General features: G+C 49.6%; 1 protein-coding gene across 1 annotated transcript; it reads left to right on the top strand.

The window, feature by feature from the left end:
• The first annotated feature begins 8,204 nt into the window (after window positions 1-8,204).
• Window positions 8,205-11,348, top strand: LOC125554960 (tropinone reductase homolog At2g29370-like). Its single transcript, XM_048718309.1, has 5 exons — window positions 8,205-8,226; window positions 9,632-9,813; window positions 9,908-10,124; window positions 10,237-10,343; window positions 11,184-11,348. The coding sequence occupies exons 1-5, from the start codon at window positions 8,205-8,207 to the stop codon at window positions 11,346-11,348; spliced, it is 693 nt and encodes a 230-aa protein (XP_048574266.1).
• Window positions 11,349-23,883: the final 12,535 nt, after the last annotated feature.

The following is a 23,883-nucleotide window of genomic DNA, read 5'->3' as shown; positions in this document are numbered from 1 at the left end:
TTGTGTAGAAGAAAATTTTTCGGGTAGCATATCCTCATAGAACAAGAGCAGTCGGAAAGTCTACTTACCTGGACATTGGCCCGAAGAGCAGCACTGGCCTCGTAGGCAGCCTAGATATTCTCATGCACCGTCTTCACCTGCTCCATCATCACGTCAGCCTGTCGGATGGATTCCGCAACCACTTCCGACTGGTTGTCCGGGACGGGGTAGCTGGTGAAAAAGAGAGCAGACGACCCAGGGGTGGCAGCTTGGAGCTCCGTGGCGTGGAGTTGGACGACTGAAGGAATCACTGATGTAGTCGACGGTGCCGGGTGCTCACTCAGCAAGGGTGCAGCGAAGGTTACACAGGCCCTGCCCGCGTCTTCAGGTTGACGGACGGGTGGTGTTGTTGTTGGCCCTTGCCGAGATATCTTGCCAGCTGCTACCTTCTTGCTCTTCCTAGGCTTAAGAGCCACATCTTCATCGTCATCTGGAAGATCGATGACGTTGGGTGGAGCTGCAAGACAGATCATTCGACCCCATGTGAACCACTAGAATGCAATCGACCAAGGAATCACGAACAAGATCATAAGAGTTTCTACCTGGGTTAGAGGTAACCGCATCTTCCATCTCCTCGTCTCGGTACTGGAGAGAAGAGGTTCCTGACGTAGCAGCACTTCAAAGACCCGCATCCAGTCGGTTATGTTCTGTTACTCGAGTCGACGAAAAGAACAAGTCAGATGATTACCCGGAGATAGTAGGGACGGTCACTTTGATCCTGGGCAAAGCCTTTGGCAGTTTGGAGGAGGTGGCTTTCGGTGCTTTCAGCGCTGGAGGCGGCCCAACTTTGGGCTGCTTCGGAGCCTTCTCAATCGGAGATGGGGAAGACGTCCTGGGACGCTTTGAAGACTGCCCAATCGACGCGGCCACCAGGCCCGGAGCGCTCGCCAGGTCGTGAGCGTGTTTGGATCTCTTCTCCCTGCGGGGAGGCGAGTCGACCTCTTCGTCATCAGTCGATTCATCGCTCTCCTCGTCCTCCTCGGCATCTGAGTACCCTTCACCGCCCTCACCCCCGCTCGCTCCTTCCTCAACGTCTTGCTCCTGCACTCCGTCGGGCATTGAGTACATGTCGATGAGGGCCTGAAAACACAACGATCAAAAGAAATTCAGTCGACCATCAACAAGATGTCACACAGTGAATCGGAAAGATACTTGATAAAACAGAATCATACTTGCTCCGGCTGACGCGAGTGGTCGAACGGAATCACCCTCCTAGACCCTCGAGGGTTGTCTTTGTTGCTGGTGATCCCCATCAGCCACTTCTCCAAGGTGTCCTCGCTGACGTCCTCCGGGTGGATCCGAGTGGAATCGTCGAGCCCAGAGTACATCCACATCGGATGATCACATGCCTGAATCGGTTGGATGCGTCGACCGAGAAAGAGCTCCAGCAGGTCCATCCCTGTCACCCCGTCGCGGACGAGTTGGACGACCCGCTCGACCAGCACCTTGACATGCGCCTTCTCTTCTGGAACCACCTTCAGGGGGCGGGCTTCTCCACTCGAGCCAAAGAAAAGGGAGGAAGTCCAGTCGACTGACCCGGGGTCGGCTGGTCCTTGCAATAAAACCAAGTCGACTGCCAGCCCCGGAATGAGTCGGGAAGGATCATTGCTGGGCAGGTGCTCTTACTCCTCATCTGGATCCCCAGGCCCCCGCACATCTGGATCACTTGCGTCCTCCCATCACTCGGATTGGCCTTTTTGATCGACTGGGAGCGGCAGGTGAAAATGTGTTTGAAAAGACCCCAGTGCGGTCGACAGCCCAAGAAATTTTCACACATTGAAACGAAAGCAGCCAGATAGACTATGGTTTTTGGAGTGAAATGGTGGAGCTGAGCCCCAAAGAAGTTGAAAAAGCCCCGGAAGAAAGGATGGGGAGGCAATGAGAATCCGCGATCTACATGGGTGGCGAGGAGAACGCACTCACCCTCGCTTGGTTGTGCCTCGGTCTCATTCCCCGGGAGCCGTGCCGACTTGTGGGGGATCAGTCCCCCCTCCACCAGGTCGTCGAGGTCGTCCTGGCTGATCGTCGAGCGGATCCAGTCGCCCTAGATCCAGCCCGGCGGCAGGCCAGATCTCGACGAGGATCCGCCCCGGCTGGTCCGCTTGCCCTTCACCTTCAAGGTTGCCTTCTTCGCGCGCTCCAGCGCCACTGTCTTCTCTTTCCCCATGGCGACGGATCAAGTTCGAGCGAGGGTCCGGTGACGAGAGCGGAAGCGAGCGCGGCGGAGAGGTCGGAGGAAGAAGAAAAGAGAATGGGAGCGCACGGGACAGAGGCCTGGTCCGGTGCCTTTTATAAGGTCATTCCCCGAGTGACTGACTGGTGGACCCAGACGATGGAAACAAATCCCGCAACAGTCGCGCGCGCAGTACGTGGCGAAAAAGGTGGTGCGGAGATCGAGGAGACTTGCCTAATCCGTCCCGATTACCACGGTCTCGCCCGTCCGGCGCGCTTCCCAAAATTCGAATCCCGCGAAATCCGCGGAGAGCAGAGCAACTTGCCAGACTGAAAACGTCCTCTACATTATCATTTGGAATTCTACCGTGAAAATTCACACGACAGAAACCAAGAATGGACCAAGGCGACTGAAAAAGGAGTCAATGTCGTCTCCTCAGTTCATTGTTCCAGAACAAGATATGCTCATAGCACAAAGAATAAGTCGGAAGTGTTCCCAACTCCTTCCTCACTCAAACCCTGATCCATTCGGGGGCTATTGATGAAGCTATGTACCTAGGGTAGGGTCATGGATCTGTCATACATACCCTCCCCAAGGACATCTCTACAAAGAATCAGAAGCAGCCGAAGAGAAACCATCATCCACTCGACCATGAAGATGTGTTCACTCGACCACCTTGAAGATGCTCGACCACCAGAAGATGAGAAGCCCTTCACTCCGCAACGGTCGGGATTTAAACCATAGCTTTATGGACATTTATAGCACTTTACTTCGGACGTTACCAGTAACGCTCCTCCTTTATGAACATTGAACCATATGTAATGGAGGGGAGCTGGGGTCCTGGCGCACTCTATATAAGCCGCCCCCCTCCTCTGGGACAAGGGTTCGCACTTTTTGTAATTCACACGCATATATCCAGTCGACCGCCTCCGGGCTCCGAGGCGTAGGGTTGTTACTTCTTTCGAGAAGGGCCTGAACTCGTAAAACTCGTGTGTACAATTTCTTCATAGGTAGGATCTTGCCTCTACATTCCTACCCCCCTCCCCCCCTATTCTACTGTCAGGCTCAGAACCACGACAGATCCCCCTGGCAGAGACCATACTTCATTTCGAACCATCTCCCAGGCACCCCATTCAGCAAGACTGCCGAGCGGGATGAACGGAGGATCTCGTCAATCCAATCACACCATGCAGTACAATTAACCGGAGACACCTCGATGTGAGGGTGGTAGCGACGGCATCATCTACAAGAAGAACACATCAGGATCATATATCAAATGGAAAACCTATACAACGAACAATAAAGAACATATTACAAAGTTATATCATCCTCAGGAGTCGAGTTAGATTATTATCGAACACCTTGTAGGCATAGACAAAGTATAATCTGTACTGTAAAGCCAAACACCATGGTAATGCCTTATGGGAATGGGATTACCTGAAAGTACAGAGCTTACCGAAGGTTCCACGCACCCTTTTTATGGATAGATTTTTCATCTTCAGACTCCAGGTACTTCCCTAGACCTGTCAGAGCAACTCCAATGGGGCTACCCATTTCGTCCGCCCGCGTCTGTTTGGGTCGGCGCGGACAAAAGTGGCGGCCCAACGTGCTGACCCAAACGGACGCGCGTCCGTTTTTCGTCGGCGGGCGACCCATTCCAGTCTCATTTTTGAGCCGGATTTGTGTCGGCGCGGACACGAGACGGACGCGCGTGCGCTCGCCCTCTTTTCTCACCGGGCCTGCTGGTCGGTGGCACATTGGATTCACACCCTCGCCCTCTGCTACGTCGCCGACACCGCTGGCCATTTTTTCAGGTAAAAAAGGATACATAGATAATTCTAGCGTACACAGATAAAAAGAAAAGACCACTACTCGTCGATTTCTGAATCCGACTCGGTAATGTCCTCCTCCGATGTCTGAATGTAGGCGTCAGCATACGCCTTGTCTTCAAAGTCCCAACCCGCCGTTTCTCGTAGCTTCAATTTCAATTGAGCTGTCTGCTTCCACGAACGCTTGTCCTCCCGATAGGCGGCTCGCTCCCTCCTCCTCGCGTCCCTCTCCGATCTCAATTGCTTGCAAAACTGGTGCTCATCGACGATGTCCTACGGGTAGCCTCCACGCCACAGCACCAAGGCTTCCACGTCCTTCTCTGCAATGGCGAGGCGACGCTGCCGGCTCCGGTGGACACGATGATCCTCGTCGGTGAAAAGCCGCGGGAGAGGCGCCAGATCCTGCGCCCGCTGGCTCGACACGTTAGGAAAATTCATATCCCGACGAGGCCTCAGGAGGCGCCACGCCGCCGCGTCGTGCGCGCGGGCCGCCTCCTCTGCGGTGTCGAAGGTGCCGAGGGCGAGACATTTCTCGCGAAACCAGATCTCGGCGGAGAAGGCGCCGAAGCGTTGCTCGCGGACTCTGTGAAAATCCGAAGCGCGTAGGCAGCGGATCGACATGGTGGCGCAGAGGCGGCGAGAGTGGGCGGCCGACAGAGTGTGGAGAGAGCGTCTTCTTTTATACCGAGCGTCGGCCGCGGCGCGCGCGCGAACCTTTCCCACGCACTGGAGTGCCAAAACCAGCGCGCGCGAACCTTTCCCGCGTGCTGGAGCGTCAAAATCAGGGCGACGGCATGATGTTAAACGCGCGCGGTCATGAAAATGGGTCGGCCCGTTGGGCACACTGCCGACCCAAAACTAAAAGAGGGCGGACGGCGGACGGGCGGCCGACCCAAACGAACAAAAAGCGGACAAAAACGCCGTCCGTTTGGGTCGGCCAGTTGAAGTTGCTCTCAGTGCCTCAAACATATCCAGTTTGCCTAATGTGTCCACTCCTCCCATGTCTTGGGTCCTGAAGTTTGTTCCAGAAAAATGATAATGGAGTATATTGATGCCTAAGGGTATAAAATCCAGAAGCAAGATTTACAATTCGCGCAAATCATGAAAAGATAGAATATCTAATGTTGGTACGGGTCCATTTGAAATAGGCGTCTGGATTGGCTGGATTGGTTACTTGATTAAGACAGTGAGAATTTGGTATTCTCTTCATCAGCTCCTCCACCTTCTCAATCATTCCTTTAAACCCATTTGGAGGATCTATGTGCAGAAATCAGTCATCGACAAAAAAGTAATATAGATCTATACACTTTGGATAGTTTTTTTGTTAGAAAACCGAAGCCAAATTCTTGGCATTTGCATCATACAAGAAAGAAGTATTTGCTGAGTTTGTAACCATTTCTAGGGGCAAAAAAAATATTGTTCCCACAAGTGGTACCCCGCTGCCAGCCGGATTGCCGATTCGTACGTACGTACGGCATCTCATTCATGTAGCTAGCGCACTGCTAATTCGAAATGGAGTCTCGTTCGTATGTGGCCGACTGGTAGTCGAAGACGGTCTTGGCCCGCCCCTAATTCGAAATGGAATCCGTCACTGCGGAGGAGCTGGTAATCTATATGTACGCACGCACCCACCCAACTGGATCCCTCGTGCTACCATCAGATCGTCTGTTCCTTCTCCGGCCAAGGCGCCTCCTCTCAAAATCAAAGCCGATGTATTCCGTCGAGCGAGCAATGGCCAAAGCCGCCGCGTCCCTTCTCCCGGGTCTTCTCCCGACCCCGCCCACGAAGCCCTGCCTCATCATCCTGCCGGCTTCCTTGGCCTCCAACCCCAAGCCCAAGCCCGGCCGCGCCGACAACGTCGAGAGGTGGGACGCGCACAAGAAGGACAAGAGGCCCACGAGCCCAGCCTCGTCGTGCTCCAGCAGCTCAAGTCCCGGCCGAGCCTCCTCCTGCCAGCGCTGGGACATAAACAAGCACTTCTCCAGCGGCAGCCGCCCGTCGTCGTGGTCGTCGTCGTCGTCGTCAAGCCGTCGAAGCAGCACGAGCTCCGGCGGGGCGTCGCCGTGCGGGAAGTGGGATAGCAGGAAGCAGCTGCCGCCCAGCCGCGCGACCTCTGCTGATCGCTGGGACACGCACAAGAAGCCTCGCCCGGCACAAGCTGCCGCCGTGAGCCGGAGCCGGACAGGCGACAAAAAGGACCAAGGGGAAGACACAACGGCGATGGTTCGGAGACCGACAGCGCCGCGCCTAGGCCCCATGTTCTCTGGCCCGAGCTTCCTTGGCTCGCCTGATCCGAGCATGCTTCCAATGCCGGCCTTCTTTCGCTCGCGGAACCCGGGAGTGCTTCCCGTACAAGCCTTCTAGGGTTACATTAGTAATAGTTGCTCGGTCGCACTACTTATTTGTACTCGACATACAGTCTGTAACTAGTGTGTACGTAGCAGCATTGATCGCATTGTACTCTAAAGATAGAGATCATTTCCTGTTTGTTTGTATTCTGATCAGCAACTTTTAATTGCAAGCTAGTTTAAGACGAAGGTAAGCATCATGTGTTCTTAACATACACTAAATCCTTTTCTATGCTATGTTATAGTCTTGGTTCCATCAAATCACAATTTATCTTCAAAGATACGAAAGAACCAAATTTTCTATGCTATGTTATAGTCATGTGTTCTTAACATACACTAATGGTTAATGTTTCGCAAGAAGCTTCGTCCCAGCGAACGGGTCTAATAGGATGACGTGGGCCAGCTGCTGCTCCAAGATTCAGCAGAAAGCGACGGTTATCGGGGCGTTCGCCGGGAATCGTCAGATTTTTACGGTCCCCGGTTAGCTTTTCCTTAAACTTATTTATAACCCTAAAGAAAAAGATCAATGAAATTATTGATTGATTTGAAAAAGAAAAGAAAAAGGACTAGAAGTGTGTACGTGCACGCGCAGTGTCTGAATTAATTTGGGCGTACCTACGTGTCAATTCAACCCCGCTGCTGGCCGGATTGTCCGTTCGTACGTACGTATGGCATCTCATTCATCTAGCTTGCTAGCGCACTCCTAATTCGAAATGTAGTCTCGTACGTGGCCGACTGGCCGTCGAACACCGTCTTCCCAACTACATAGGGATGTAGACTACATCCCTCGTCCAACCATCAGATCGTCTGTTCCTTCTCCGGCCAAGGCGCCAGCTCTCAAAGTTAAAGCGCCAAGAGAGATCACCGATGTTTTCCGTTGAGCGAGCAATGGCCAAAGCCGCCGCGTCCCTTCTCCCCGGTCTTCTCCCGACCCCGCAGATGAAGCCGTGCCTCATCATCCTGCCGGCTTCCTTCGCCTCCAAGCCCAACCCCATGCCCGGCCGTGCCGACTCCGTTGAGAGGTGGGAATGGGATGCGCACAAGAAGGACAAGAAGCCCACTACCCCAGCGGCCCAGCTTCGTCGTGCTGCAGCAGCTCAAGTCCCGGCCGAGCCTCATCCTGCGAGTGTTGGGACATAAACAAGCAGTTCTCCCGCAGCAGCCGCACGTCCTCGTCTTCGTCGTCGTCAAGCCGACCAAGCAGCACGAGCCCCGGAGGGAGGTGGGATAGCAACAAGCGGCTGCCGCCCAGCCGCGCGACCACCGCTGATCGCTGGGACACGCACAAGAAGCCTTGCCCGGCACAAGCTACCGCCGTGAGCTGGATGGGCGACAAGGAGGACCAGGAGGACGACGACACAACGGCGATGGTTCTGAAACCGACAGCGCCGCCGCGCATAGGCCCCATGTTCTCTTGCCTGAGTTTCCTCGCCTCCCCTGACCCGAGCATGCTTCCAATGCCGACCTTTTTTTTCTCGCGGAACCCAGAAGTGCGTCCGGTACAAGCCTTTTAGGGCTTCATTAGCTAGTAGTTGCTCGTTCGCACTGCTCATGTATATTTGGACATACACTTTGTAACTAGCTAGTGTGTTGAGGTAGCAGTGGGTATTTTTTCTATCATTTTATGTTCATGCATATGTAGCAGCATTGATCGCATTGTACTCTAACGTTCAAGATCATTTGTTGTTTGTTTGTCTTCTGATCAGCACTGCTGTTACAAGCTAGCTTTTTTTTTTTGAGGGAATGCTTTTACAAGCTAGCTAGTTTAAGATGAAGGTAGCATCAGGTGTTTTTAACATACACTAAATCCCGGTGATGCACCCAAACATCCTGGAAGGTCATGCATGCATTAAACTGGATCAAGAAAAAATTAATCAACAAGGCTAGCAGCTGGCTAATCTAAGAAAAAAAATTGGGCTGCAGGTGCATGAAAATTTTGGCAAAATTAGATTGCAAAATCATATTTGTGTTCTTGAGTCTATGTTTAGGCCTTATACAAAAAAAAATAAGTATCAAACATGAGGGTGCCAAGACTCTATCTCGAACATGGAGTTTACTGGTTTTCTTTAATTTCTAAAAGTGGTAACAAAGTCCTGTAAACATGGTGCCCTCATATGACATCTAGAGACGGTGGTAAAAATTTTGAGAAGGTATTATAGAATTTGTGACGTACACTGCCTAGAATTTAAACCATCTTCGAGGAAGAAACATGGTTTAGAGAGACACCAAGAGTCAGGTTTGAAGGCGATACGACTGTTGTTTCATCCATTGGACTTCAATAATCTTCCACACTCAAGATACGGTACTACATGCTCTAAGTCAAAATTTGGCATTCTGTAAACTGAGCCTAGTTGAGATGGTTAGGTTTCTTGTGATGGAAACAACCCATCAGTGTTCAAGTCCGAGACTATGCACTCGTGCTCGCATTTTTCAGAATTTATTTAGGCTTTCAGGTGATGTTCATTCAGTGGGACGAGACGCTCCCGTCCACTATGAATGTGCATGTGGTGACTTTGTGAGTTGTTGTCTCGGCTCAGTATCTCGGAGGTGCTCATAGGAGTACGGTGTGTATGCGTGCGTTCATAGGGATGCGTGTATGTGGACAACTGAGTTAAATATGCTAAAAATGGCATTTTGGGGGGATTCATTAGCTACGATTAAATGCATTTCTAGGCATTTGAACTGCAAGTGCATGAAAAAGTTGGGTCGAAAAATTACATTTGTGTTTCTGAGTCTATGTTTAGACTTTATACAATAATAACAAACTTGAGGGTGTCAAGACTCGACTAAGAACATGGACTTATTATTTTTTAATTCCAAAAGATGAAAACAAAGTCTGAAAATATGAAACTTGGCATGGGCACTCATATGACATCTAGAGATTGGCAGACTGCGGTAAAAAATTGAGAAGGTTTCACAAAAATTATCTTGTACACTGCTTTGAAATATCTTTGAGAATATCAATTAATTTGGATTGGGGGGGGGGGGGGGGGGGGGTCGCATAAACCATTAAGAAACACCTTCTCAAAAATTTTAAATGACATTTCAATCCTTGAAGGTGCTAAAATATTCGTCCTGCAAAACTAGTCAGTACTCCCTCCGGTCATTTATACTTCGCATATTAGATTTATGTCAAGTCAAACTTTGCAAAGTTTGAACAAATTTATATTAAAAAATATCACCTTTCATAACGAATTTACTAATATTAAACTACATTTCATAACTATAAATTTGACCGGCAGGGTTCGGTGCGAGGGTGCATGCCTGCTCCCGGAACGCGGCGGAGCTGGAGGAGTGCCGACGGCGGTGGGAGGAGAAGGGCCTGCATGTCACCGCCTCCGCCTGCGACGTCTCTGTGCGCGCCGACAGGGAGAGGCTCATGGACACCGTCCGGCAGACCTTCGACGGCAAGCTCGACATACTAGTGAGTTCTATATGTGTCTGTAAACTGTGGATTTTGTGTGTCTTCTGGATTGCTAGCGCCTAGCGATCGGGAGTATGTATATGTATGTACGTAGGTGAACAACGCGGGGCAGCTGCTGGTGAAGCCCACCGCGGAGTGCACCGCGGAGGAGTACTCCAAGGTGATGGCTACCAACCTGGAGTCGAGCTTCCATCTCAGCCAGCTCGCGCGCCCTCTTCTCGTGCGCGCCGGAGGAGGCAGCATCATCAACATGTCCTCCATTGGAGGCTCCATCGGCTTCGTAGGCTCCACCGTCTATGCTATCACAAAAGGTACGTGCTCACTCCATTTCAAGATAAATCTAATATTAGTTTCAGTTTAAGTCAAATTTTGTGAAACTAGATCAGCTTCAAGTTTAAAAATGTTATTACATCATGTATGTAGGTGCAATGAACCAACTGACGAGGAGTTTGGCCACCGAGTGGGCCCCTGACAAGATCCGTGTGAACGGTGTCGCCCCAGGATTTATCACAACCGATATGATTAAAGACGTAAGCAACATAGTACTACCTCTGTTCCAAATTACCTGCCTTAGATTTCTCTAGATACAGAGGTATCTAGCGAAAATCCATTTCTGCACCCGAGCTCATCTGCACCCGCGCCGACGAAAAAAATCAAAACAAATACTAGAAAAATTCAAAAAATTCCAAATAAAATTTGTGTGATAGACATTTTGATGCGTGAGGCCAGCTCCAAATTTCAAGTCATTTGGACATATGAGCAGCTCTCAGCAAAAAAGACAAATTGGGGGTCTGTAAAAATGTTTACTGTTCATGTACTGTTTTGGTCTGATTTGTCTTTTTTGCTGAGAGCTTCTCATGCGTCCAAATGACTTGAAATTTGGGGCGGACCTCACGCATCAAATTGTCTACCATACAAATTTTATTTGGAATTTTTTGAATTTGTTTCGAATTTTTTTATGAATTTTTTTCTAACCGGGTGCAGATGAGCCTGGGCACCAAAACGCCCTACTCGGTATCTAGTGTTAGATGTATTTGTATTTAGACAAATATAAGACAGGTAATCTAGGACGGAGAGAGTACTGTATAGCCTAATGGAGTAGCAAATGTTTTCTTGTTTATAAACGAGCACCACAGTAATTTTTAACTAGGCCTGGTAAGCTTTTGGTGAGATACTAAGTTCACTTTATCCTAAGAACAAAGTAATGCGTTCACTTTTCTATGCGGAAGTAACGAGTTCACTTTGCACGAGGAGGGACAAGGATTTGGACATCACGGATATTATTTATGGATATATTTGGCCAAAAATGCTAGACACACGGACTAACCATTAACAAATTTGTGGATATTATTTGTGGATATATTTGGCAGATGGATACGGAGTACCTGGAACAGGAGCACTCCAAAACCCCGTTGCGGCGGAGTGGCAAGCCAGCTGAGATCGCCTCCGCGGTGGCATTTCTGTGCATGCCGGCGGCTTCCTTCATCACCGGGCAGGTCATCTGCGTCGACGGTGGTCGGACCATTAGTGCTTAATTAGTCGTCATCACCGCCACTGCATAAGTTGTTAACTAATTACTTGGCGAATAAGTAGTAGGTGTGTTGGGAGTAAACAAACATTAGTAAATAAATGATGCCAACTAGGAGTAACAATAACTGCCATCATGTACAGTACATGTATGTATGTGTGTACATATACATGTACGTGTGTAGGGATGAAAACGGAGCGGAAACGGACGAAACTGAGTGCTACCATATTTGTTTTCACATTTTTTTTGCAGAAGCATAAACGAATACAGAAACCCCGAAAATGAATACGGAAATAGATATTACCGGAAACGGACACGGAACAAATACAAAGTGGATACGGAAACAGAAATAGGCATTGATCGGAACTTAAAAACCCCTTGAATCATACAGAAATACACACAAAAACAAACAAATTCAATGAGTTGTTAACATGGCTACAAAATAATATCATTATGTTAGCAACTTAGCGTAGTATTGTAGTTGTACCGGACAATTGCGTATATGGTCAAGCTGAGTACATGTGTGGTAGTAGAAGTTCGGCCTTAGATCCATTCTACTAATTGTGTCATTGTGTTCTCTTTGGTGATTGGGCTACAAAGTAGCTATAGGTCTATAGTAAAAACAAAAATTCCATATTCACGAGAACGGAAAGTTCCATTTCCATGCATGTTCCACCGGAAAACACCATTCCGTTTTTGTTTCCGCTTCCGCATAAAAAATTCCATTTCCACTTCCGTTTTGTAAATTTCCGTTTCCGTTTTGATATTTCCTCTCCGTTTCCATTTTTCCTCCGGAAAAACGGAAAGTTTCCACTCCATTTTCGTCCCTATACGTGTGTATATGTGGTGATAATTTTGTAACTACTATTGAACAGTTCAATATGAATATTGCAGGTCTGACTTGGATACTGGAGGAATTCAGAAGACCTTACAAATCAGTTTAAGAAATAAACATAAAAAAGTTTTTTTAGCTATCTTGTCCCGTGTATGTAGAAGGCAGGGTGCAGAAGCCCATGTTATCCCCTTTAATAAAAACTAAATCGGCAACGCGCCTTGGCGCGAGGGTGCCGGTCCCAATGATATGGTCAAGTTGTGGAAGATCAAACGGCATGATGTATTAGTATGAAGGCAAGTTAAGCACATGTAACAGGACAACCAATTATCAGGTTTAACGGTAAGAATAAACATTCACACTGTACCAAAAGAATAACATCATCGAGTTCAACACGGTCATGAGATTATAAAAGCTAACCCATCCCGGAAGCAAGACAACATCCAATTCAGCACGGGCATATGATTACAAAAGCTAATTAGCTAACATTAAGTTCAGTAATATGAGCAGGAACATAATCGAGCAAAAGCCAACGGTGGCAATAGAGAGATAAAACTACGATGCCATAGGTAGGCATACAATAGTAGCTTGGTTCAATTGCCTCCATGAGTGCCATTCCATTTGAGATACGACGCCAATAATATCATTGACGTTTGTCCTACTTCCGGATGCCTCTGTTTTGTGCCCAGCAAATTTGGCAAATTTTCTCATAATTATTAAACATATCACTTTAAATATGAAAACTGATACATGCACACATATGTAATGAAATTAAACTTGACTAATGCAACAGCAGAGTGAAAGTCTCATGAATATGGGAAGAAATGTTATAGATGTTCTGCATCCTTTTGACACTACTAATCCAAAGCGTATGTCTCTTGCCATAGTGTGATCCCCTCCGACTTTTGATGTACCTCTATCCCAACGTATTAACTCAAAAGACGAGGGCCATCCATCTTGAAAAGCTCCTTCATTTGTAGCTTGAACTTTACAATCACCTCTTCATCTGATCCACTAATTAATAGGTCATCGACATAAGGGCCAACTAGTAGATGATCCTTCCCTTCACCTTGTTGGTACATTGCATGCTCTAGTGGGGCTTTCCAAAATATAAGAGAAATCAAAGACCGGTCATTCATGCCCGTGGGCCTTGACGTATCCCGTACAAGACTTTGTGTAGCTTCAGTACCTTTTTCTCTTCTCCCTCTTTGATGAATCCCGGTGGCTGGTTCACGTAAACCTCGCCTTCTAACTCTCCGTCAAAAAATACCGATTTTACATCCGTGTTATGTATCTGCCATGATTCATGATCTGCGAGGGTTATGAGTAATCTCACCGATTGCATCTTTGCAATGGGAACGAACATTACAAAGTTCACACCTTCATCATGCACGTACTCTTTGGCTACTAGCCTCGCTTTGTGCTTCACGGACCCTTCGGCATCTTTCTTGATCTTAAATTCTCACTTGAGATCCATGGTTTTTTAATTGTTGGGAAGATCCACAAGCTCCCATGTATTATTGTCGTGTCGACTCCAACTGTTCTTCCATATCATGATGTCAACACTACTTCGTATTTGCATCATCGCAAAGCACCTTGGAATCGCCCCACCGCCGCCATCCCTGGAACGTGTGCGGGCTTCGCCGGCAGTCCCTCCGGGTATGGCAAGGGGGAGAAGGGGTGGCTAGTGGTGACGGTGAGTAGGGTTTCCCCCGTGTCACCAGAGAAGGGCGAAGCGGGGGCCCTTCTATTTTAATCTTTACATGAAATACCAGATAGACATATTTTAGAGTGTCGATTGACTCATTTTGCTCAGTATGTAGTCCATATCGAAATTGTTGGGGAACACAGTATTTAAAAAAAATTCCTACTATCACTCGAGATCTATCTAGGAGATGCATAGCAACGAGAGGGGAGAGTGTGTCTACGTACCCTCATAGACCAAAAGCAGAAGTGTTCAGTAACGCGGTTGATGTAGTCGAACGTCTTCGCGATCCAACCGATCAAGTACCGAACGCACGGCACCTCCGTGATCTGCACACATTCAGCTCAGTGACGTCCCTCGTCCTCTTGATCTAGCTGAGGCCGAGTGTCGGTGTCAAAACCGGCGGATCTCAGGTAGGGGGTCCCGAACTGTGCGTCTAATGCGGATGGTAACAGGAGGTAGGGGACACGATGTTTTACCCAGGTTCGAGCCCTCTTGATGGAGGTAAAACCCTACGTCCTGCTTGATTTATTCTTGATGATATGGGTATTACAAGAGTTGATCTACCACGAGATCGGAGAGGCTAAACCCTAGAAGGTAGCCTATGGTATGATTGTATGTTGTCCTACGGACTAAACCCTCCGGTTTATATAGACACCGGAGGGGGCTAGGGTTACACAAGGTCGGTTACAAAGGAGGAGATATACATATCCGTATTGCCTAGCTTGCCTTCAACGCCAAGTAGAGTCCCATCTGGACACGGGACGAAGTCTTCAATCTTGTATCTTCATAGTCCAACAGTCCGGCCAAAGGATATAGTCCAGCTGTCCGGAGACCCCGTAATCCAGGACTCCCTCAGTAGCCCCTGAACCAGGCTTCAATGACGATGAGTCCGGCGCTCAGTGTTGTCTTCGGCATTGCAAGGCGGGTTCCTCCTCCGGATATACCACAGAAGAGTTCAAATAAAGGATAGTATCCGACCCTGCAAATTAAGTTCCACATACCATCGTAGAGAGAATAATATTTCCACAAATCTAATCTGCTGACACGTTTAGGCAACATGACATCATGCCATGGCTCGGCGATTATTCGAACCGTTTTTCTTTAACTAGCCCCGCACATAACGCGAGGCAGTTTCTTGACACGTCTTGTCAAAGCAGAGATCGTGTTCCCCTTATTACGGGATTCTCATCAATACGGACGTGGGTAACCCAACCGCGCCATCAATTACGGCGCTTGGTGGATAAGCGAGTTTTACCAGGCTAATGGAGGTGCATAGTTTAGTCCGCCCTTATAATGAGACAAGGTCTCACCTTTTCTACCCTCGCCTTCTTCCTCCTCGCTTACCCATTCTTGCGCACTCGAGCTCCCACGCCCAAGTCCACATCCTTCCCCTCAACCTTCTCCAATCATGTCTGGAGCGGGAGGCAAATGGATGGCTTCCTCCGTTACGGAGGGACACATCAAGAAGCTGCGCGGAGACGGATACTTAGCCGCGAGCATCACGCATCGGTTGCCCGTCGCGGGGCAGATCATTCCTACCCTGAACCTCACGAGAGGGTAGTCTTCCTCCACCACTTCCTCCGCGGACTGGGGTTTCCCCTCCATCCATTCGTCCGTGGTCTCATGTTCTACTATGGGCTGGACTTCCATGATCTGGCCCCGAAATTCATCCTCAAAATTTCAGCGTTCAACGTCGTGTGTGAGGCTTTCCTCCGCATCCGGCCCCACTTCAGCCTGTGGTTAAAGACCTTCAATATCAAGCCGAAGGTGGTGGGAGGCCAACAAGTAGAATGCGGCGGAGCCATGGTGGGCAAGATGCCCAATGTTATATGGCTCGAAGGCTCCTTCGTGGAGACCATAAAGGGGTGGCAATCGGCGTGGTTCTACACCACCGAGCCGCGCGACGCCAAATGGGTGGCTGCCACCAAGTTTTGATCCGGAATCCCCACGCGGCTCACCTCCTGGAAAGAGAAGGGCCTGTCCTAGGGTTCGTCGGTAGAGCTGGACGGACTCCAGAAATGTATCCAGAATATGTCCAGCAAGAAGCTCAAGCTTGTCAACATAGTCCAGGTCATGCTCATCTGCCGGATCCTCCCGTGCCAAGAACGGGACTTCAACTTGTGGGAGTTCGACCCGGCCCAGCACCAGACTCTGAGCGAGCTCTTTGACACGACACATAAGGACGTCTGGAAGGTGCTGTTCAAGGGTGCCGAGGTCCCTCCCTTCCTCATCGAGGACCGCGGGCTAAGCGCCAAGCACATTCTGTGAGTTCTATACATCCGGTAGGATATTTATTTCCCCTAGCTTAACCATGTGCGGGGTCTGAGCTCCATGCCTTTGACAGGACTGGGTGGAGACGTCGGGGCAGATTAACTGTCCGGCCCCTCTTCCCGAAGACACTGCGGATGCTCTCCTGACGGAGATGCTGACTCCGGCTCCTTACAAGGTACCGGAGAAGACCAAGAAGGCCAAGGGAACCCGAAAGAGTTCCCGACGCCAGGTGTTATCGGACTCATCGTCCGATAACTCCGCGACGCAATCCTCCCCCGAAGACGAGGAGAAAGATGAAGATGCTCTCCCTCCAGTCAGGGGAGACAAGAAAAGGAAGGCCGCCCCAACCGGGGGTGCCGAAGGGTCCAAGAAAGAAAGGACTCTCCTTCCGGACCACTCCACCACCGCCGCCAAAGGCGAAGACGAGTGGCTGCTCAGGGACAAGCCCCTGGCGAAGTCGAAAGTATTCGGATGCTAGAGTAACTCATAGCATACCTTTGTCACACTGCCTCTCCTAACGCCGAATTATGACTATGCAGAGCGCCACGAGCACGTATCGACGTATCGTCGGATGGCTCCCTGGGCTCGTCGGATATGGATAGCGATCCACTTCCGACCGCCACCTCCCCTTGCCCTACGGACAATGCTGAGGTATTGTCTCAAGAGGCACCGGGTCGAGGGGAGACAGTCCCGGAGGTGCCTCAAGGTGACCTTCCGGACTCCGGGAGCAGAGGGAGCAAGGCTCCCGAGGGCTCCGAGTTCGGCCCTCAGCCGAACACCACGCCGGAACCCCCAGTGGTTCCAGACTCGGGCAGGCGGCCTCCTTCCAAAAGGGGCAAGACGCCTGTGCCGGTGACCTCTGTCCATCCAGAGGCACCGGACAATCTGCTGGGAGCGCTTCGCAACGCTTCCATCGACGAAGAGCACCGCACTATTATGAGTGCGATGGTCCAGAAGGTTCAGTCCGCCAAGAGCGGACTGACTGAAGCCTGTGCCAGCCTTCTAACAGGCTTTGAGGTAAGTTTTTGAAATATGGGGGAAAATATTACCGCATAGACAGTAGCCCCTGATGCTCTGTTCGGTGTTCACAAAGAAAAGCCGAACGGAGGATCAAACAATATCGCAGGAGTCTAATATAAGTATGTCAATATGCGTATGCAGGCTTCGCTGCTGGCCTCTGCAGCACTAACTGTGGAGGTCACCGCACTGAAGCAGGACCTTAAAGGGTCCAGGGACGAGCTCAGCCTTGCCAAGAGGCAGCTCGAGGAGAACAAAGGTAAGTAGTACCTAGTCTATGGATATGTATAAAGAGAATGCGATTGCAAAATGACAGGATCATTGTAAATTTGCCAGGGGCCACGACCGAGGTGGCGAACATGAAGCAAGCGCTATCCGAGGCCGAAAACAAAGCGGCCAAGGAGCGCACCGAGCGGGAAAGGCATGAGGCATGGGTGGGCGAGATGCAGCAAGAGCTCCATGCTCTCGTGACGAAGCACGAGGCATTGGAGCTTGACTTGAAGACGCGAGAGTCCGAGCTTGCCGCGGCCCTTGAGAGCGCAAAGAATGCCAAGGCCGAAGCCCAAAAGGCCCTCCAGGAGATTGATGCGATGAAGAAGATAGCGGCGGGTAAGGCATTCTATATGCAAAGCAAGCATGTGAAAGTAAATTACCTGTTACTTACCCGAATCCGGAGCTCTCCGGGAGCATTCGCAGATTTGCCCCGCAGCGTGTTGGATGCCGCACAGTTTTACCAGTCCGAGGAGGGAAGCTCAACGGAGAAGCTGTTCTGGTCTCAGTATACTGGGACTGAACATCCGATGCCTCTGAGCGACCAGCTGAAGCAGCTGGTCGAGCTACACAAGACGGCTGAACAGGCCATGAAGGGCTTTATAGTCCGGATGTGGCCTAGCGACGCCCTTCCCAATAGCTACTTCGGCCTGGTGAGGCGGCTTGTGGATGCATGCCCACGGCTGGAAGTCATCAAGTGGTCCGTCTGCATCGAAGGTGCATGCCGGGCTTTCGCCCGTATGAAGGGGCAATGGGCCAAGCTAGACGCCGTGAAGCTGATTAAGGAAGGGCCGCCGGAGGGAAAGGAGCATCGCCACCCCGAGATGTACTATGAGGGTGTCCTGAAGGGTGCTCGTCTCGTAGCGGACGGGTGTACGAAAGATATAATGTTCGAGTAAATTCGCTCGTGTAATCCTGTAGTTATGAAAACTTGTTCATATGCGCTATGCAACGCTTGTTTGAATTTAAAATATTACCTTCTGTTCGGCTGTTTATCAAATCAGAGAGATGGCTAGTCGTCGGCTTCAGCCCCCACGCCACGAGTGCTGGGGTGTTCGGGATAAACCTGAGCACTCTTGTTCCCATTGTTGGGTTCTTCGAGGGAGGTGCTTAGCACAACGAACAAGGCAATCGGACTATAATGCGTTAGCACTCTCACTTAGCCATAGAATTCTATAATTTTAAATTTCGGCAAAGCCCCTAGTATCGGAAGGCCGAATTCGGAGCGCGATACACGACTTAAGCCGGACAGGGCCGACTCCTCGCTCTAAGCGGCATAAGCCTTTAGGGACTCGAAACCTCTCGAACAGCAACCAGTCTCTCACCTTATATATCATGACAGTCAGTTTTTGCATTCTCTACTGAGGTGCTTAGCCCAGCAGAACCGGGGCACAATCGCAGTAGTTCTCCCAGTGCTACCTTAGCCGATATAGTGGAACGTAAGGTACCAAAACATGGGAGCCGGGCAAACCTAACTATTGACCCAATACATGATTCGGAGTTGATGCATATAATGTTATAAGTTTGGGGTGCCGCACTGTCGAAAGTGTTCGGACTTCTCACGCCATATTATGGGGTATGCTTAAGCCCCTGGCGTATTGGCCATACCAGAGTGTACGGGTGCTGGATGTCATAAATGAACATATATAAAAAGAAGAATGCAATAATAGTCTTAATGCTATGCATTTTTTATTCAAAAAGGGTGCGTTAAAGCAGAATGATACAAGTAGTGCGATAAGCAAAAAGTAGGACTGTTTGACATGTCCCTTCCAAGGGCAAGCTGAGGAATGGTAGTAAAGCAAATATTTCACTCGTTATCGTAATCCACCTGGGAGTTCTGTGGTGTGACGTAGCTTTCTGCCTCCTTGGATAATGCATCGTGTGTTCGGCAATCACGTTGCCGGACAGGGTTTCCAGAGATTGAAGTCCTGAAAGAGAAAAATAACAAAGCGGGAAGCCCCTAGTGTGGTTTAAGCTGCGACTTGGGGCGTGCCACCGTCGTGCCCCCCTCCCAGCTTGTGACCATGGTATTTTTAATGCGTAATTATGTACGTGTGGCACGGATTTCGCTGTTTGGCTGGGACCGGGCTGGGGGCCGCATTGCTATGCGAGCTCGGAACGTGCCAGGCGGTCCTGTTGCCGATTACTCCAGGCGCGCTTGAAGGTGTCCGGGACCTTAAACGCCGAACTGGTGGATTGCCTTAAGAGGCTGCTTTGCGCTTCTGCTGCGAGGGCCACAGTGTGCTCCTCCGTTCGGAGAGAGTGCTATGTGTTTCCATTAACTGTAATGACCCCCCGAGGTCCTGGCATCTTGAGCTTGAGGTATGCCTAATGCGGTACCGCATTGAATCTCGCAAATGCGGTTCGCCCGAGCAGTGCATGATAACCACTTCGGACCGGGACTATATCGAAGATTAACTCTTCGCTTCGGAAGTTATCCGGGGATCCGAAGACCACTTCAAGTGTGACTGAGCCTGTGCAATGGGCCTCTACACCTGGTATGACGCCTTTAAAGGTCGTTTTTGTGGGTTTTATCCTTGAGGGGTCTATACCCATTTTGCGCACGGTGTCCTGATAAAGCAGGTTCAGGCTGCTGCCACCATCCATAAGGACTCGAGTGAGGTGAAATCCGTCAATGATTGGATCTAGGACTAGTGCGGCAAATCCACCATCACGGATACTAGTGGGTTGGTCCCTATGATCAAAGGTGATCGGACAGGAGGACCATGGGTTGAACTTTGGGGCGACTAGCTCCAACGCATACACGTCCCTGAGCGCACGCTTCCGCTCCCTCTTGGAGATGTGGGTTGCGTATATCATGTTCACCGTCCGCACTTGTGGGGGGAACCTCTTCTGTCCTCCGGTGTTCGGCTGCCGGGGCTCTTCCTCGTCATCTCTATGTGGCCCTTATCTTTGTTTTCGGCAATTAACTTGCCGGCCTGCTTGAACACCCAACTATCCCTGTTGGTGTGGTTGGCTGGCTTGTCTGGGGTGCCGTGTATTTGACACGAGCGATCGAGTATACGGTCCAAAGTGGACGGGCCCGGAGTGCTTCGTTTGAATGGCTTTTTCCGCTGACCGGGTTTAGAGCCTTTGAATCCGGCATTGACTGCCGTATCCTCGGTATTATCGCTGTTAATGCGGCGCTTATGTTTGTTGCAACGTGACCTGCTATTGCTGTCCTTGGTATCCGAAGTACCATGGTTCTTTGATATGTTATTACTGCGAGCCAGCCAACTGTCTTCTCCCGCACAAAAGCGGGTCATGAGTGTCGTGAGGGATGCCATAGATTTCGGCTTTTCCTGACCAAGGTGCCGGGCTAGCCACTCGTCGCGGATGTTGTGCCTGAAAACTGCTAGGGCCTCTGCATCCGGACAGTCGACGATTTGATTTTTCTTTGTTAGGAACCGTTTCCAGAATTTCCTGGCCAATTCCTCTGGCTGCTGAATTATGTGGCTCAAGTCATCGGCATCTGGTGGTCGCAAGTGCCCTGAAAGTTGTTGAGGAATGCAGCTTCCAGATCTTCCCAACAGCCAATGGACTCTGCTGGCAGGCTATTGAGCCAATGCCGAGCTGGTCCTTTTAGTTTGAGTGGGAGGTATTTAATGGCGTGTAGATCATCACCGCGTGCCATGTTGATATGCAGGAGGAAATCCTCGATCCATACCGCAGGATCTGTTGTGCCATCGTATGATTCTATATTTACGGGTTTGAAACTCTCTGGGATTTGTTGATCCATTACTTCGTCTGTGACCGTGTGACGCACAAGGCAGGGGATCGAATCTGTCGAAGATCAAGTCTCCGCGGATATTGGCCGTGTAGTTTAAGCTTCCAAACCTGACCTGGTGGCCAGGGGCGTAACTTTCGATCTACTCCAGATGGCCAAGCGAGTTGGCCCGCAGTGCAAAGCCGCCGAACACAAAGATCTGTCCGGGAAGAAAAGTCTCACCCTGGACTACATCGCTATCGATGATCGTAGGAGCCATCAAGCCTAACGGAGACGACACAGAGGAACTCTCAATGAAAGCACCAATGTCGGTGTCAAAACCAGCGGATCTCGGGTAGGGGGTCCCGAACTGTGCGTCTAAGGCGGATGGTAACAGGAGGCAGGGGACACGATGTTTTACCCAGGTTCGGGCCCTCTTGGTGGAGGTAAAACCCTACGTCCTGCTTGATTTATTCTTGATGATATGGGTATTACAAGAGTTGATCTACCACGAGATCGGAGAGGCTAAACCCTAGAAGCTAGCCTATGGTATGATTTTATGTTGTCCTACGGACTAAACACTCCGGTTTATATAGACACCGGAGGGGGCTAGGGTTACACAAGGTCGGCTACAAAGGAGGAGATATACATATCCGTATTGCCTAGCTTGCCTTCCATGCCAAGTAGAGTCCCATCCGGACACGGGACGAAGTCTTTAATCTTGTATCTTCATAGTCCAATAGTCCGGCCAAAGGATATAGTCCGGCTGTCCGGAGACCCCCTAATCCAGGACTCCCTCACCGAGGGTGAGTTGCGTCAGCACGATGGCCTGTTGACGGTGATGATGAAGTTACCGACGTAGGGCTTCGCCTAAGCACTACGATAATATGACCGAGGTGGAAAACTATGGACGGGGACACCGCACACGGCTAAAGATCAACTTGTGTGTCTATGGGGTGCCCCCTCCCCCGTATATAAAGGAGGGGAGGAGCAGGAGGGCCGGCCTCAAGGGGCGCGCCCAAGGGGGGATTCCTAGTCCTAGTAGGAGTAGGTTTCCCCCTTTCCTAGTCTAAGTAGGAGAAGAAGGAAGGAGAGGAAGAAGAGAAGGAAAGGGGGGCCAGCCCCCCTAGCCCTAGTCCAATTCGGTTTGGGCTAGGGGGAGCACGCGCCACCTCTTGGCCTGCGTCCTCTCTTCCACCACTAGGCCCATAAGGCCCAATAATTAACTTTCCGGAGGGGGTTCCGGTAACCCCCGGTACTCCGAAACTTATCCGAAATGACCCGAACCATTCTAGTGTCCGAATGTAGCATTCCAATATATGAATCTTTATGTCTCGACCATTTCGAGACTCCTCATCATGTCCGTGATCACATCCGGGACTCCATACAGCCTTCAGTACATCAAATCACATAACTCATAATACATATCATCGTCGAACGTTAAGCGTGCGGACCCTATGGGTTCGAGAACTATGTAGACATGACCGAGACTCTTCTCCTGTAAATAACCAATAGTGGAACCTGGATGCTCATATTGGTTCCTACATATTCTACGAAGATCTTTATCGGTCAAACTGCATAACAACATATGTTGTTCCCTTTGTCATCGGTATGTTACTTGCCCGAGATTCGATCATCGGTATCATCATACCTAGTTCAATCTCGTTACCGGAAAGTCTCTTTACTCGTTCCGTAATGCATCATCCCGTTACTAACTCATTAGTCACATTGCTTGCAAGGATCATAGTGATGTGCATTACCGAGAGGGCCCAGAGATACCTCTCCGATACACGGAGTGACAAATCCTAATCTCGATCTATGCCAACTCAACAAACACCATCGGAGACACCTATAGAGCATCTTTATAATCACCCAGTTACGTTGTGATGTTTGATAGCACACAAGGTGTTCCTCTCGTATTCGGGAGTTACATAATCTCATAGTCATAGGAACATGTATAAGTCATGAAGAAAGCAATAGCAATGAACTAAACGATCATAGTGCTAAGCTAACTGATGGGTCTAGTCCATCACATCATTCTCTAATGATGTGATCACGTTCATCAAATGACAACACATGTCTATGGCTAGGAAACTTAACCATCTTTGATTAACGAGCTAGTCAAGTAGAGGCATACTAGCGACACTTTGTTTGTCTATGTATTCACACATGTACTAAGTTTCCGGTTAATACAATTCTAGCATGAATAATAAACATTTATCATGATATAAGGAAATATAAATAACAACTTTATTATTGCCTCTAGGGCATATTTCCTTCGGCCCCCCACTTACACTAGAGTTAATAATCTAGATTACACAGTAATGGTTCTAACATCCCTGGAGTCTTGGTGTTGATCATGTTTTGCTCGTGAGAGAGGCTTAGTCAATGGATCTGCAACATTCAGATCTGTATGTATCTCGCAAATCTCTATGTGTCCCTCCTTGACTTGGCGCGGATGGAATTGAAGCGTCTCTTGATGTGCTTGGTTCTCTTGTGAAATTTTGATTCCTTTGCCAAGGCAATTGCACCAGTATTGTCACAAAAGATTTTCATTGGAACCGATGCACTAGGTATTACACCTAGATCGGATATGAACTCCTTCCTCCAGACTCCTTCATTTGCTACTTCTGAAGCAGCTATGTATTCCGCTTCACACGTAGATCCCGCCATGACACTCTGCTTAGAACTGCACCAACTGACAGCTCCACCATTCAATAAAAATGTGTATCCGGTTT

Source organism: Triticum urartu, chromosome 4, assembly GCF_003073215.2.
Source record: "Triticum urartu cultivar G1812 chromosome 4, Tu2.1, whole genome shotgun sequence".
Lineage (NCBI taxonomy): Eukaryota > Viridiplantae > Streptophyta > Magnoliopsida > Poales > Poaceae > Triticum > Triticum urartu.
Note: the sequence above shows the minus strand (reverse complement) of the source record. Positions and strands in the feature narration are given on the sequence as shown.

Bases quoted from the DNA above. Each gene is read 5' to 3' on its own strand.
- LOC125554960 (XM_048718309.1), top strand. From the start codon at position 8,205: ATGCACCCAAACATCCTGGAAG. The intron at 8,227-9,631 runs GTCATGCATGCA...TTTGACCGGCAG, and splicing joins GCACCCAAACATCCTGGAAG to GGTTCGGTGCGAGGGTGCAT. The intron at 9,814-9,907 runs GTGAGTTCTATA...GTATGTACGTAG, and splicing joins ACGGCAAGCTCGACATACTA to GTGAACAACGCGGGGCAGCT.